General features: G+C 37.0%; 1 protein-coding gene across 9 annotated transcripts in view; it reads right to left on the bottom strand.

The window, feature by feature from the left end:
- MYBPC1 (myosin binding protein C1) overlaps positions 1-14,126 on the bottom strand; it is a 108,680-nt gene that overhangs the window by 53,730 nt on the left and 40,824 nt on the right. For all 9 annotated transcript variants that reach the window (XM_074226692.1, XM_074226695.1, XM_074226693.1 and 6 more), the window contains 5 exons: positions 11,806-11,916; positions 9,269-9,417; positions 8,317-8,434; positions 6,488-6,539; positions 3,162-3,218 (listed from right to left, as the gene is read on the bottom strand). In XM_074226692.1, the coding sequence (XP_074082793.1) occupies positions 3,162-3,218; positions 6,488-6,539; positions 8,317-8,434; positions 9,269-9,417; positions 11,806-11,916 (487 nt within the window). The remainder of the gene's footprint in view (positions 1-3,161; positions 3,219-6,487; positions 6,540-8,316; positions 8,435-9,268; positions 9,418-11,805; positions 11,917-14,126) is intronic.

The following is a 14,126-nucleotide window of genomic DNA, read 5'->3' as shown; positions in this document are numbered from 1 at the left end:
TAGAAAAGGGAGGGAGCAGTCTTCTGGTGGCTTTCTATTTGAAATCATTCTTTCTTATTAACTAGGGATTCAGCTTAATCATTTCTGAGCAGACAAAGGACAATAATTACTATTAGTTCCTTCTATGTTTTGGTATTTTGGAACAAAGTCCACATCACTTTTACTTACAGTTATAGTAGTTGCAGCTACTCTAACTACACTTTCTCATTTCATGTGGGATCCAGAGACATGGAATGTTGGAGACAGAAAAGATCTCAGAAGTTATCTATTCCTAACTAGACTTGAAAAAGGGTCTATCTACAATAGACCCAAGTAACCTTTGCTTAAGACCTCCAGTGAGGAGGAACTCACTTCTGACAAAGGCAGCCCATTACTCTTTGGGATACTTCTAATTATTAGGAAAGTTTTCTTTACATCAGCTTTAAATTTATCCTTTTAAAATTTCTACCCAATTGTTCTAGCTCTACTCTGTTTTAAGCAAAAGAAGAGGAAAAAAAATACTATTTCTTACCAAGATTCCTCAAATTTCATCTTTTAGGCTGAACTTATATAAACAATCCCATTTTCATAAAATTTAAATAACTTGACAGTTCCATGAACTATTTTTTTTATAAACCATTAGAGTATGTATCTAGGCCCTATCCCTTTAGAACAGACTTTAACAGAGGACCCACATCATCTTATTGCATTAAACACCAGTCCTGTTAAATGTTGTTTGAAGTGCACAAAGTTTGAGGATTTTTTGATTTTAAAGAAATTTTGGTTGTAATGAAATTAGTGCTAATGATATTTTATTTTATACATTAATAGAGAAGCAGAGATGGCAACCATATCTTAAAATGAAAATGCATGCAATTCACAAAGTCATAGAAAATATATTATTATATTAGTAAAGCATGTTAAAAATATAATTTTCAATGACAATACCAGTCTAGTCAATGAAGTAAAAAAATCATAGTTAGGGATGTGAAGAGAATGAAAATAGGAGACCCTACCCATCTTGTTAATATTTTCTTTTCCATTTATTTTTTATAATTATATAGTTTCCTTTGCCTCAACAGATACCTGGAATGACCAGGTTTGCTTTAAAAAAAAATTTTAGTGTTCTTAAAAAGTTATGTTCTTTATTTAGTACTTTGTCATATGCTATCTTATTATTTAATTTTTTTATGTATTTTTGTCTTGACATCTTGAATGAAACCATCTATTTCCTAAGGGCAGAGACTCTGTCTAAAACTGCTTAGTATTCCTCATATTACCTAGCATAGTATACTGCAAATATTAAATATTGCAGAAACTCTTAACTGGCAGTCTTGGTGTTAGAACAGGAGCATACAAGGGACAAGTACCACAAGTATTCTCAAATCAACTTTGTAATTCAGGTTATGAAAATAATGAAAGTAATTAGGATAAATTCAGTTGATGAGGAAGGAGATTTTAATAACTAGGGTTATACGTGATCGAATTTTGTTATCCTGGGACAAAGTTCTGGTGGTTCAGGCCTAGTTATGACTCTGAGTGTATAAGTGGTCAATATTATGCTGATTGGTAGATTATTGAAAAATATTCTGTGAAATCCTATGCAAAAGTCTTTAGGGGGCAGGTTCAGAGTAGCATCTAGAGCAAGAGTCAAGAAAGAAAACAAAAGCCTAGTAAATTTCAATTAAAATTACATTGGAGAATTCTAATACTTTTTCCAAAAGAAAAAAAACACAAAGTTTGACCTTAAGGAAAAAAGAAAGACACAAATGGTCTTTTGAATTGTTAATTTAGAATGATCAACTTAACCCTCACTGGGAGGTCTCCTTCCAGATCACTTCAAATATGTTTTATAAAATACAAAAAAAATAACAAAAACAGCTGCCTAGGACCTGGATTTACCCCTCCCCCCAATTGTGGCTTACTATATCTCTTCCCAGGCCTCAGTTTCCTCCCCTGTAAAATGAAGGCATTGGACTAGATGGTCTCTGAGGTCCTTCCATGGATAATCCTGATTATCTCTATACTGAAAGGTCAAGGTTTCACCAAAATGGTGTGTGTTGTTTGAGTAGGGAAAAAAACATGCCAAAATAAGGTGTGAAAGTCTGCCAGAACCTTTTATGCTCCATATTGGTATTTCAGCTGTTATACCTTCTGTCAAATCTGACCAAAAGGTATTATCATGATTAATAATGATCTTGTGGCAAAGGCCGTGTCCAGATTAGGAGTCTGGAAATCTAGAATTCTTCCCTCTCTAGTTGTATCATGTTATCCAAAACCCTTGACTTCTTAGCAGGACAAAGTTGAAAACTCCATCTCCCTGCCTACTTCCTAGGGCTGAGGTAAAGATCAATGGAGATCATCTCTGTAAAGAATCTTGAAATGATTAAATACAAGAGAAATAAGAGATCTAGTAAAATCTTTTCTTTTTTTTTTTTTAGGTTTTTGCAAGGCAAATAGGGTGAAGTGGCTTGCCCAAGGCCATACAGCTAGGTCATTATTAAGTGTCTGAGACCGTATTTGAACCCAGGTACTCCTGACTCCAGGGCCGGTGCTTTATCCACTATGCCACCTAGCCACCCCTTAGTAAAATCTTTAAAGTCCAAATGAATTGAGTTTTTTTTTTTTATCAAATGCAAGGTGCTGGGTTAATTTTCTTATGTTTTGATAATTAACCAGAGATGATAGATTTTCTATGACTGAATTTCTAGTTTTGGTCAGTCAGTGACCCTCTAATAATATGGCTCATCTTAAAAAGTTTGTAGGAACCAATGTAAACACTAACAGGATGCCTTCTGTGGGAGGGGGAGGGAAGCAAGAATGGGGGAAAAATGGTAAAACTCAAAATAAATAAACTCTTTAAAAAAAAGGTTTGTGGGATATAGGGCAGAGATTTGTCTATATTAGTCTCAATTTTCACATCTTCCCATCCCCAGATAATAAAAATATGAAGTTTTACAAATGAATATTTTCAAAAGGTTTTGAACATTTAAAGCATTGACTAAATTCTTTCAAACAAAAAGGCAATTCTTTCCTTTCTCTATTTTCTTAGTTGACATTGTTATACTTTCCAAGCAAAATGTGTTAGGAAGAAAGACCATTCATTTTAAACTTGACTTTTTTTGGGGTACGAAGCTAACGGTTTCCAGCACACAGCTCCTCACTTCGCCATTGGTTCTCACCTACGTTTCAGGAGACCACTAAAGTCAAGTTCTCCTGCATCCTCTTGTCCTTCACCGCTGTTGTTAATAAAAAAAAAAAAAGCAAACCAGTGTTTACTCACTTAAGACAAGGACCACCATCCATTGCAAACACTCTAAAGAGAACGTATATGCAATTTTTTTTTGGCACACCAGGAACAGGACTAAAACCAACACAAACTTGTATTCTTTTTCACACAAGGGACAGTTTCCATTTCTAGCAGGCGCACTTGTGGAAAAGTCAACACAAGGACTTGTGTTATGCTCCAGTTTCAAAAGAGTTCCTGTGATCTGCATCATGGGAGGAGGGATTCACATTGATGAGATCACAGACCCAGCAAAGTACCCATATTTCATAGATTGCATATATATATATATATATTAAGGTGCACAGATTTGTGTTATAATTGAGTAACACAAATGCATTCAAGCCAACCAACAGAAAGTACTTTGTTTTTTTAACTTTGGGGTCTAGACAAAGGACTTTGGTGATCTCTGTCATGCAGGGGGACAGAGAATGCCTTTGTTCTAAAGAATACCAATGTCAAATACATAGAAGAAAGCCTCATAGCCCAAGTTACCCTGGTGGTGTCAATGAGTAGGTGACTCAGATGACATGTTCAAAAGAAAGAAAATCCAACATTATGTATGCTTCCAAGGTAGAGATAGAGGGTAGCGTATTTAAAGATGCATTCCTTTTGGTTTTATAAGGGAATTAATTAATTTTTTGGTTACAGCAGCAACATTTACTCAAGCTTTTTTTTTTTCTTAAAAAACTGTAAAGAAACAGTTTCTTTGGGCTTCATTGAATTGGCAATGAAGCTTCTATTATTTATTTGGTAAATCTTTTCCTATAGAAGAATGCATCTTAGATTTGGCATGCAGTCACCTTTTTGGCTAGAGATTTAACTGAGACTGAGCAGAAGCTAAAGAATTGACATCAAAATGGTACCATTTACTTACATTTTAAAATTTAAAATGGAGGTTTTGTTTCCTGCTGTTTACAAATGTTATATATAGTTTTCTAAGAAAGCGTCTGTGGGGTTAAAAAAAACAATGTGCGTACAATACACAAGTTATAATGGATCGAGGAAAAAAAAAGTTTCCAAAAAATTTTATTTTTAGTTAATAGCAAACATTTGGAGCAAGAAGAGGCCCTTATGAGGTATGCACATTTCTATATTTCCAAACTGTATTTGAGGGTTTTTCCCCCCTTCCCTTTAGACTAAACCTATTCAGAATACAAAGCTATTTTTTTTTCAGACAAGTATTTTCAATGTCCTACTTGAAAACTATAGTTAAAGACTAAGTGGGTACCAAGACTTGAAGTATTCCAAAAGGGAAAAAGAAAGTTGCCTGTAGGATTATAAGGAAATGACAAATATTTTATTTGTTGGTTCATTAATTAAACAAACTTTTGCATTTTCATTGACTAAGGCCATAGATGGACAAGTATGTTTAAAACAAAATCAATTTTAAAAGTGTAATCATTTAAAAATCATTTTAAAAAATTTAATGAACAAAATGCAGATGTTACATTGGGCAAAATATTTTACCTGATTAAAGAATTAGTACCATATCAAATTAACTTCCATCAGTCAAATAATGGCAATAAGGCTATTTATGGTGTGAGTTTCTTCTGCAAACAATTTAAGCTCCATCTGTTCTGACCAGATTATTATTTTTTCCTTCTATATTTGCCAAAATCATATTCAATGTCTATATTTTGCCAGACTCCAGTTTTTTTTATTCTGCTATTCAGTACTCTAATTGGGGCAATGTAATATTTAAAGGTCACGTGTGTGTGTGTGTGTGTGTGTGTGTGTGTGTGTAAGGGAAGGGACTTTCTGATGTATAAGTTGAGGGTTTGTAAAACACATTGAAGGTGCTATGGTTTTTAGATGAAAAGAAACAAAAATGGCAAGTCTTCAATCCTACCTATCTTATGCCATGTAATGGAAATGATAGATGAATTTAAAAAAGGATTAAAGAAACATATAAGATCTAGACCTTATAAGTCCAACACTGGCCTATACTTTATGCATGACTCCAATACATTTTTTAAATATATTGGCTTCTTAGATTTGCTTATGTAACTAGGTTATTTTTGAAGGAAAGCCCTTGAAGGCAAGAAGGCATGTCTAAAAGACAATCATTTTCCAACTAGCATAGGATTATTTGACCCCAATTTGGCAGGGGATTAGCCTTCCAACGGAGCCTGGGGAAATTCCCATGATGTCATGGGACTAGACAAGACTAGACAGAGTTTCTAGGAGTGTAGCAGGTCATAAAGACTCATGCCCCTACTCCCTGGAAAAATGCAAAAATGATCACTTAACTGACAGGTCACTTGGTGGGCATTTGCTCTGCTCTTGTCTATCTCTCAGAAGCTGCCTGCCTACAAATTTATCCCAAGGATGTACCAGGAGAGTGAAGGTATTATAACTATAAACAATGGCTTTAAATTATGTTCTACACTGTAATTCATATTTAGGGATGATGAGAGGGATTAAATTTGTTTTCATCCACAATCCAACCCAAGAGCTCCTGGGCTTAGGGAGATTGGAAAAAAGAAAAGTTCTTGAGGTCCTTCAGGCTGGGGATGTCCCAGTTCCTGGGAGATAGTGAAGTAGTAGAAAGAGAACACTCCATGGAGTTGGGAGGACTAGACTCCTGCTTCAGATGGTTGTGAAGGTTGAATGGCACAATATATGTAAAGCATTTTGAAAATGTTAAAATGTTGTGTAAATAAACAGGACTTGGACAAACCGAGTCTAGTCACTAAGCTATGGTATGGAGAATGCAAAACAAACAAACAAAAAAAAAGAAAACTGTTTCCATTCTCTCCATGATGGCCAAGAAGCATTATGGATAGAGTAATCTTTCAATAGTTAAAATTTTTAAATGCATATGTGTGTATGTACGTATGTACGTATATGTGTGGTGTGTGGTCTCATTGTGTACACATAATCTGAGAAAAACACATTTGTTGCAGAAAGAAAAACTCTGAGCCTTTTCAAAACCAATGTGACCCTTGGGAAAAGGTGAGTCTGACTGGACAAAGATCATTTTAAGACTAATTGTACATTTAATTTGCCTTAGCCCTCCTGCCCACCCAAGCCCAAGCCCAATCCTAACGTTAGTCCTCCAGTTAATCTAGCCTTGAACACACAAAATGTACATGACTGCCAGTGATCAGAAATCCTATCAATGGACTGCAAAGTGAGGAGAAGGAACCATATGTCCTTATCCTATTTGATTTTATTACATGAATTCTATTCATTCCCAAGATGCCCATTTAAAGTTACCTTCTTTTGAAAGCAGATCTGATATCAATGTTTGGAGTGGTTCCAGTAGATTCTTTAAAAGAAAAGAAAACAACAAAGTTATTGGCCAATGAAGGACCTTAGCTGCCATCGGTGCTCCAACAGAAGTGGAGGGGAGGATGACATGGTTCTGGCAGAGCTAGACCATAGATGATGCAACTTGGTGCAGTGGAGTTAGAGAACCTGGATTCAGATCCTACCTATGCTATCTATCTCCTGGGCAGCCTCTGGATGTTGTTTTCCTCACCTGGTTGCAGTTTCCTCTTGTTCTAAATCTATGATCCTGTGGTTTTATGGCCTCTAATATTAACTTAGAGATCATTGAGTACAACCTTCAAAGCCCATTAATATGGCAATATTACATTTTATTATTATAATACCCATTGGTAATATGGGTTACATTGTCATAAATATAAAATTCTTTCCTTAAATTAAAAAATTACAATTAAAACATTTTTTTAATTACTTTTATATTCTTAACCCCTTTCTCACTTCTACTAAAGGCCTATTTTGGGGTTTCATCATGGGAGGGAAGGTAATCTGGGTTCTTAGAGGCTAAACCTGATAATTAAAAAGTTCAGAGAATTCCTTTGAAATTGGGAAAGCTTCTGTTATGGACTCAGGCGTGATCTCCTTGTGTACACATAACCTGAGGAGTGGATTTTAAGTCTATCATCCAAAGACTAGACTGTCAAAGGGTCATCACCAGAATGTTGGACACCAGAAGATTTTTTTTAAAGCTATATCTTTTTTTTTTATGTTTTTGCAAGGAAAACGGGGTTAAGTGGCTTTCCCAAGGCCACACAGCTAGGTAATTATGAAGAGTCTGAGACTGGATTTGAACCCAGGTATTCCTGACTCCAGGGCCAGTGCTTTATCCACTACGCCACCTAGCTGCCCCTAAAGCTATAATATCTTAAGAGTATCATCTTCTAAGGCACAGTTAGGCTGCAATCTGCGTTAGTGGAAAAGCATCAACACATTAATAGGATCATGCATTTGCACAGTGTTGAAATATATTTTCCCCCTACTAATTCCACTTCAAAATCTAAACAAAACCTATGATCAGTTCTGGTCCAAGGCAAGTAAGTCTCCCTTCTCAGGGATATGAAGGATACTCCAGGTATCCTTCCAGTCTCAAGCAAAATGCCACCCCCAAAAAATATTGGAAAAGAAGAATAAGACCCAGTGTAATCAATCTTATTGGTAATAGCAACAAAATTACTAAGTGATGGTCTCTGCTTAGAGGAATGAGATGAGTCATTTCTCAGAACAAAGTTAGAACTAGCATTTTTATATGTTGGAAAACTACTAAAAATGGTCTTCAAGTCACCCTTTAAAGATAAATTCAGTTGTCAATGATAAAATAGAGACCCTGGAACAAGTGTCCCCATGGATAAAGATACCAGAAAACAAAGGGTAGAGAAGGGTTGGGAGGGACTCATCTAAAGTATATCAGCTTGGATGAAGAAGCTGATTAGTTTTCTATCTTAACTAATTACTTTTTCTAGCTAGGCACCACTCTCAGGTTCTTTTTAACCAATGGATTGCAAGTATTGTCAACTTCCTCTGAATTTCAGTACCTGGCAGAAAAGCCCTACTAACTCCCACCTAGTTACAGGCCTCTCTTTCTGCCACAGGAATTGATTATCAATTGGTTTTCAGATTAGCCTGTCATTCAGAGGCCTTATTTAGTCCATGGTAGTCAGAAGCATAAAGTAATATTTTATAAAGGAATTCCTTTCATAGCTTGCTAATGTTGGTATCCCTTGTAAAGAGCCAGAAAGATCACAATAGGAGCAGGACCTTACCATGTACTTCAAGGTCAAAGGAGCAGCTGTCGAACTTATCCTTGTAGGACACTTCACACCTGTAGTTTCCAGCATAGTTCTCCTTGGCTTTGATGATCTGCATCTCAAATGTATACATCTGAAATGAGATGGGTTGGCACAATTCACACCTGTCTTATAAGTACGAAGTTAAAAATCACAATGGTCATGTATTGGAAGCTGATTATTTTGACTCCTGAGTATCAGTGCATGGTCATCCTCATGATTAGTCATTGGCACAATAGAAAGAATACTTGAAGTCAGAGGAAGAGAATTCAAATCTCACACCTGATGCAGGCTACCTCTGTGACTTGAGCAAATTAACTTCCATAGGGTTCAGTTTCCTCACCTGTAGAATTATAGGCTTGGATGCAATTGTTTCTATAAGCCTATCACTACATACCTGTGTGATTTTAGGGAGATGACTTAATCTCCCTGGGCCTCAAGGTTATGGAAGGGGTAAAATAAGGGTGGTAGACTAGATAGTCTCATTCTCCCTTCCATCTATGATTCAATTCTTGGAAAATGTCTTGGCTGCCAGAAGGACAAGGGGACCTACAAAATCCAAGTGTATCATATGGGACAGCAATCCTTCATTAAGTACAATAGTCCCAGCTCTGTTTTCAGCAGGAGAAGAATGCCCAGGGCAAGCATTGAGTTATCTGTGTTTTAGAAGGCATCTAGAACAATAACCAAGAAATATAGTATCAAGATCAGATTCAACTGGAGAAAGAGGGAAACCCATAGGTAACTGTTGGGGAGGCTGTTGGGCTGCCATCACTGCTGACCCTGGTACTGATGTTGAGCTTGACCCTTTCCTACCATCTTGTATCCTAGGCAAAGACCCAGTCACCTGGGACTAGTTACAGCTCCAGTAAAGTCATCTCAGCAGGCAAAGTCAATGAGCAGATACACTTTGAGGTCATGACCATACCCTAGTTTGCCTTTCAAAAGTTTCCTTGAGCTGAAGATGTTTTCCAGCTTTGCTGGCCAAGTCCATCCATTTTCCTTTGAACCATTTGACTGTGGGTTTGCGAAGAAGATCTTTGGCTTCAACTTTGGCTATAAAGGTAATATTTTCACCTAAAAAAAGCACAAACATACAATTCTAACTTTAGTTAAATGTGTGTGTGTGTGTATATATGCATATATATATATATATAAATACATATATTTAATTTTATTTCCTCTATTTCATTATGAGCTAGAAAAAATTATTTAACCACTAGATACTGGTCCCAATCAATCTGCCAAACTTGAAAAGTTAATGAAAATGCTTTATTCCTTTCAAATATTTAATAACCATAGTTAACTTTTCCATAGTACTTTAAGATTTTCAAAATGTTTTACAAATATTATATAATGTTATCTTCACAAAAACTTTGTGAGGTAGGTGCTATTATTATCCCCATTTACAGATAAAGAAAGAGAGGTAAAAAGAGGTTAAGTGACTTTTCCATGAACACACAACTCATAGTATTTGAAACTGAATTTGAATTCAGTTCTTCCTTCCTCCAGGTTCAGCACTCTTATCACCTAGCTGCCTTAGAACTACAAATAAAATATTTAATTCTAAAGGCCAATATCTTAGAGATTGTGACTGAAAGAATGCTATCACATGTACCAATTAAGGGACTAGACTCTCCACATGGCTGGACAAGATACTGGAACCTACTAGTGGAAACTTAAAACATGTTGCTATTATAATATTAAGATATATTCTCCTAGAATTCAGATTTATTAAGCATTTCAAAGAACATTCAAGGAGAATATACTTTTCAGACATGGCTTAAAATTAATTTAAAAAAATAGACTTTGAATTTCAGCTGCAGACCTTTATTTACATATTTTATGTTCCTTATACTTGTGACTTTGTCACAATGCTCAACAGGAAAGGCATGAGGCTAGGCCTGTGATTTCACTAGGATCTTTTGGGTAAGGAAAATCTCCCCACCTATTCTTGTCACCAGCTTCTCAGCAACTTCTAGCCTTAGAGAATGACTCAGAGTCCTGAGAATTGGGGAGAATTCATCCAGGATCACCCAGTCAGTCTCTGTCAGAGGTGAGATTTAAGCACCAAATATTCCAAGGCCAGCTCTCCATTCACTATACCCAGAATGTCTCTATAGAATGCTCTTACTCCTTTTATTCCACCTTCAAAAACATTCAAACTCATTACATATTTTAGTATTACAATTAACCTTTTTTAAAAAGTCCCCAAATATCTTCCTAATAATACTAGATTCTTGTGAACACAATATCCTTGAAAAAATAAAGTTGCCAATGATCAAATGGGCAAGAGAAGGTTTCAGCTGGGGCTTGAGTCAGCTGCAGTGCCTGGGATGATCTCTTTTCAAGAAGTGGTGGGAAGGAATTTATTGAGGAAGTATATAATAAGAAAGAGAGGTGGGCTGGTCCCATAGCCAGAGAGAGTGAGCTGATGGGTTGCCCAGAGCCCCACGACTCTCCACAAAATGGAAAAAAGGTCTTGACTACAAAGAAGGAAGGTCTACCTCCAGCACAATAGCAGGCAGGTCTTCTTTGTGGCATCTGTGGGAGCTCCTGGATACTAATTGCACAGAATGAAATAGTGTAGATGGAATTTGTTCTGCTCAGATGGAGAGATGGTTGTCCTTCATTCTTGAAGAAGACCATGACATCAGGGAGGTGATGCCAGGACAAGGACATAAATTGGATTTAAGTGAGGGGTGCTGGGCAAAGTCACCAGCTCCACTTTCTCCTCCAGAGTCAACTGAGTCCAGTGGCCAGACATGGACCAGGATGACTGGAGATGACACGGGATGTTTCATAAACAGGGCAAAGTGACTTGTCCAAATAAATGTCTGAGGCCAGATTTGAACTCCCATTATCCTGAATCCAAGGTCAGTGCTCTATCTACTGTGCCACCTACCTGCCCCAGATGGAGAGAACATTCATGTCAGTAAGGTACAAGATCATCCACTGAAGTATTGATGGAATGGATAATCGAGCTACCTGACTGCCTAGCAGACCCTAACACAGCACAGACCTGTATGCATAGAATCACTATATCTCTGAAACGTAAAACACAATTGACAGTGGAAGATCATATGGCTGCTATCTATCTATCAGCTTCTGCATTATAAAGATAACTAGTGAGCTACCTAGATAGACAGATAGAATGATAGCTAGATGAAATTTCATGTATGTGTGTGTGTGTGTTTGTGTGTGTATTGGTATGCTGGTAGACAGAATGGTAGACAAATAGAAAAATAGGTAGTTAGATAAGTGCCATTGGAATGATATGTAAATAGATGGAATGATAGAATGACAGATAAAAGTGTAGATAGATCCATAGATCATATGGACAGACAGACAAGATAGATAGATCATAGATTAATAGGAAACACTTGGTTTAAAGATGTATGGGCCAGCACAGTCAGGGAAGACAGGCTCTGCCCTCAAGGGCAGCACTCAATTCTAGGTACTCACCAACTTTCACCGTTCCATTCTGGGGCTTCTCCACAAAGAGAGCACTTTGCGAGGTGTTGGCATTTTGCTTGTCTTGTTCTTCCGCAACTGGGGATTCACCAAGAGACCATTCTAAGAAGTAGGAAGTAAATAGATCACTTTCCAAGTAAGGTTGTCCCAGGAAAGAAGACTTACCTGTGCTTAGCATTTGGATTAACTCAGAAACCTACCTTTTTTTTTAAAGGTGATAGCTTAGCTTTCCCATTTTTGCAAGGTAATGAGTTTCAATAAAATGAGATCTTACAGTTTCTGGGAGAATAGTTCTCCAAGATGGAGGAAAAAAGACATCAGAATGAGAACATTTCTAGGCAGTGAGGCATTTTGCAAACAAGAACCAGGAATTTGTCAGTCTTATTTTCCTCTTTGTTATTCTAAATCAGCCTTATCTTTCTTTTCAAAGTACATAATAGTAGCAAATAAATGAATATGGCCATGTTCTTGTGACTGCTCTAAAACTGGATGGGACTAGCAGAGCCCATCAGTCCCTGAGGGGAGGAAAAGTAGGATTAATGAGATCAGGTGAGAATTCCCAGGCTGATGAGCTTTGTTTGATGGGTACATGAGGAAGATAACCAGCTAGTCCTGTTGCTCATCCTATGGATAAACCCATGATTTAGGTTCTGTTTGTTTCTTGTTTTAAATAATTATTCTTACCCATCAGTTCCTATGTGTAGCTTTTCCCTGGATGTTTAAAGTGCTGTACAGATTGTATGTGGAGCAACTTTTTAAAGTGCACAATCTTTGAGAGTCATCACATCTCTATGTCCTGTAACTTCTGGCACCACTGGACAAAGATTCCCCCCACTATCCTGCCTTGGACTTGGCCCCTCTCTTTGTTGATCTCTCTTCTTACACTGTCCAGAACTCTATAGGTGCCATTTCTTTATAGTTCTCTAGTTCTTTGTAGTGTAGTGCCAGGCTTCGAATCTACCAGCAACACAAGTTGGCTTTCTCTTGCTCTCTCCTTTCATGCTAACTTCACTAATGATGATGCATCCTGGATTTCAGTTACTTCAGTAACCACTCAATTTAAAATACTAAAGGGGGACTTAATTTTAACTGGGGCCTTGGAGAGACAAGGGTCTCATCCTGCTATATTACCCATTAGTGGTTACCCAGAAGGAAGAGTAAAAGTTGATCTCATTTGGGGCCTCTTGGTGCCCTTCACATCCTTCCTATTTCATCATAATTCCAATCCTGTCAGCTTAAATCTTTTTTAATAACAATGTTTTCTATTTCTCTTCTCCTTTCTTTTTCTTTGCTCTATAAACTACACCAATTTAATTTAATTTGACAAAATTGTATTAAGGAACAAGGCAATTTATCCTTGTCAGGACAGTGAAAGAAGATCTCTCTTTTTTTTTTGCCTTTCTTTTTCTAGAAAGATTTTTAGGAAAAAGAACTTTTACTGAAAAGAAATCTTACAATCTGATCTTATAATAAGATTATATTTTATATTTATGAATTTATTTTCTTAAACTCTTTGAGCCAAAAACCATTTATAAGCACCTCCTGCATAAACCGCAAGCACTGTGGTAAGCGCTAGGGATACAAAGAAAGGCACAAACAACCCCTGTCCTTAAGGAGATCAAAATCTAAAGAGAGAGAGGCGACAAAGGGGCAGCTAGGTGGCGCAGTGTTTAGAACACGGGCCCTGGAGTCAGGAGGACCTGAGTTCCAATCCGACCTCAGACACTTAATTACCTAGCTGTGTGGCCTTGGGCAAACCACTTAACCCCACTGCCTTGCAAAAACCTTAAAAAAAAAGAGAGACAGAGAGAGAGGCGACATGGAAACAACTATGAACAACAAGGAATCTAGAGGATAAATTGCAGACACTCACAGAGGGAAAACATTAACATTAAGTGGCACCTGGAAAAAAGCTTCTTGTGGAAGGTGAGAATTCAACTGACACCTGAAGAAGGCCAATCACTAAGAATTCCTATACTACTACTTGTTCTCCATGTCTGATAAATAATATGTAAGCATATTTTATCTGACAGAAGATAAACACCTTGAGGACAGGCAGTATCTTCCTTTTCTATTCTTTTACTAGGAATTTACCATGGTGTAAATTTACCATAGTGTAAATTCCACAGTATATAGGAAATACTTTTTTGTCTTTGAATCCATTGCATCAAGCCTGTGGATGGGCACAGTCAGCAAACCTAGTAAATGCTTCTTGAATTGACTTGAATTACTTTTTTTTTTTGCAAGGCAAACGGGGTTAAGTGACTTGCGCAAGGCCACACAGCTAGGTCATTATTAAGTGGCTGAGGTCG

This window comes from Macrotis lagotis, chromosome 2 (genome assembly GCF_037893015.1).
Source record: "Macrotis lagotis isolate mMagLag1 chromosome 2, bilby.v1.9.chrom.fasta, whole genome shotgun sequence".
Classification (NCBI taxonomy): Eukaryota; Metazoa; Chordata; class Mammalia; order Peramelemorphia; family Peramelidae; genus Macrotis; species Macrotis lagotis.
Note: the sequence above shows the minus strand (reverse complement) of the source record. Positions and strands in the feature narration are given on the sequence as shown.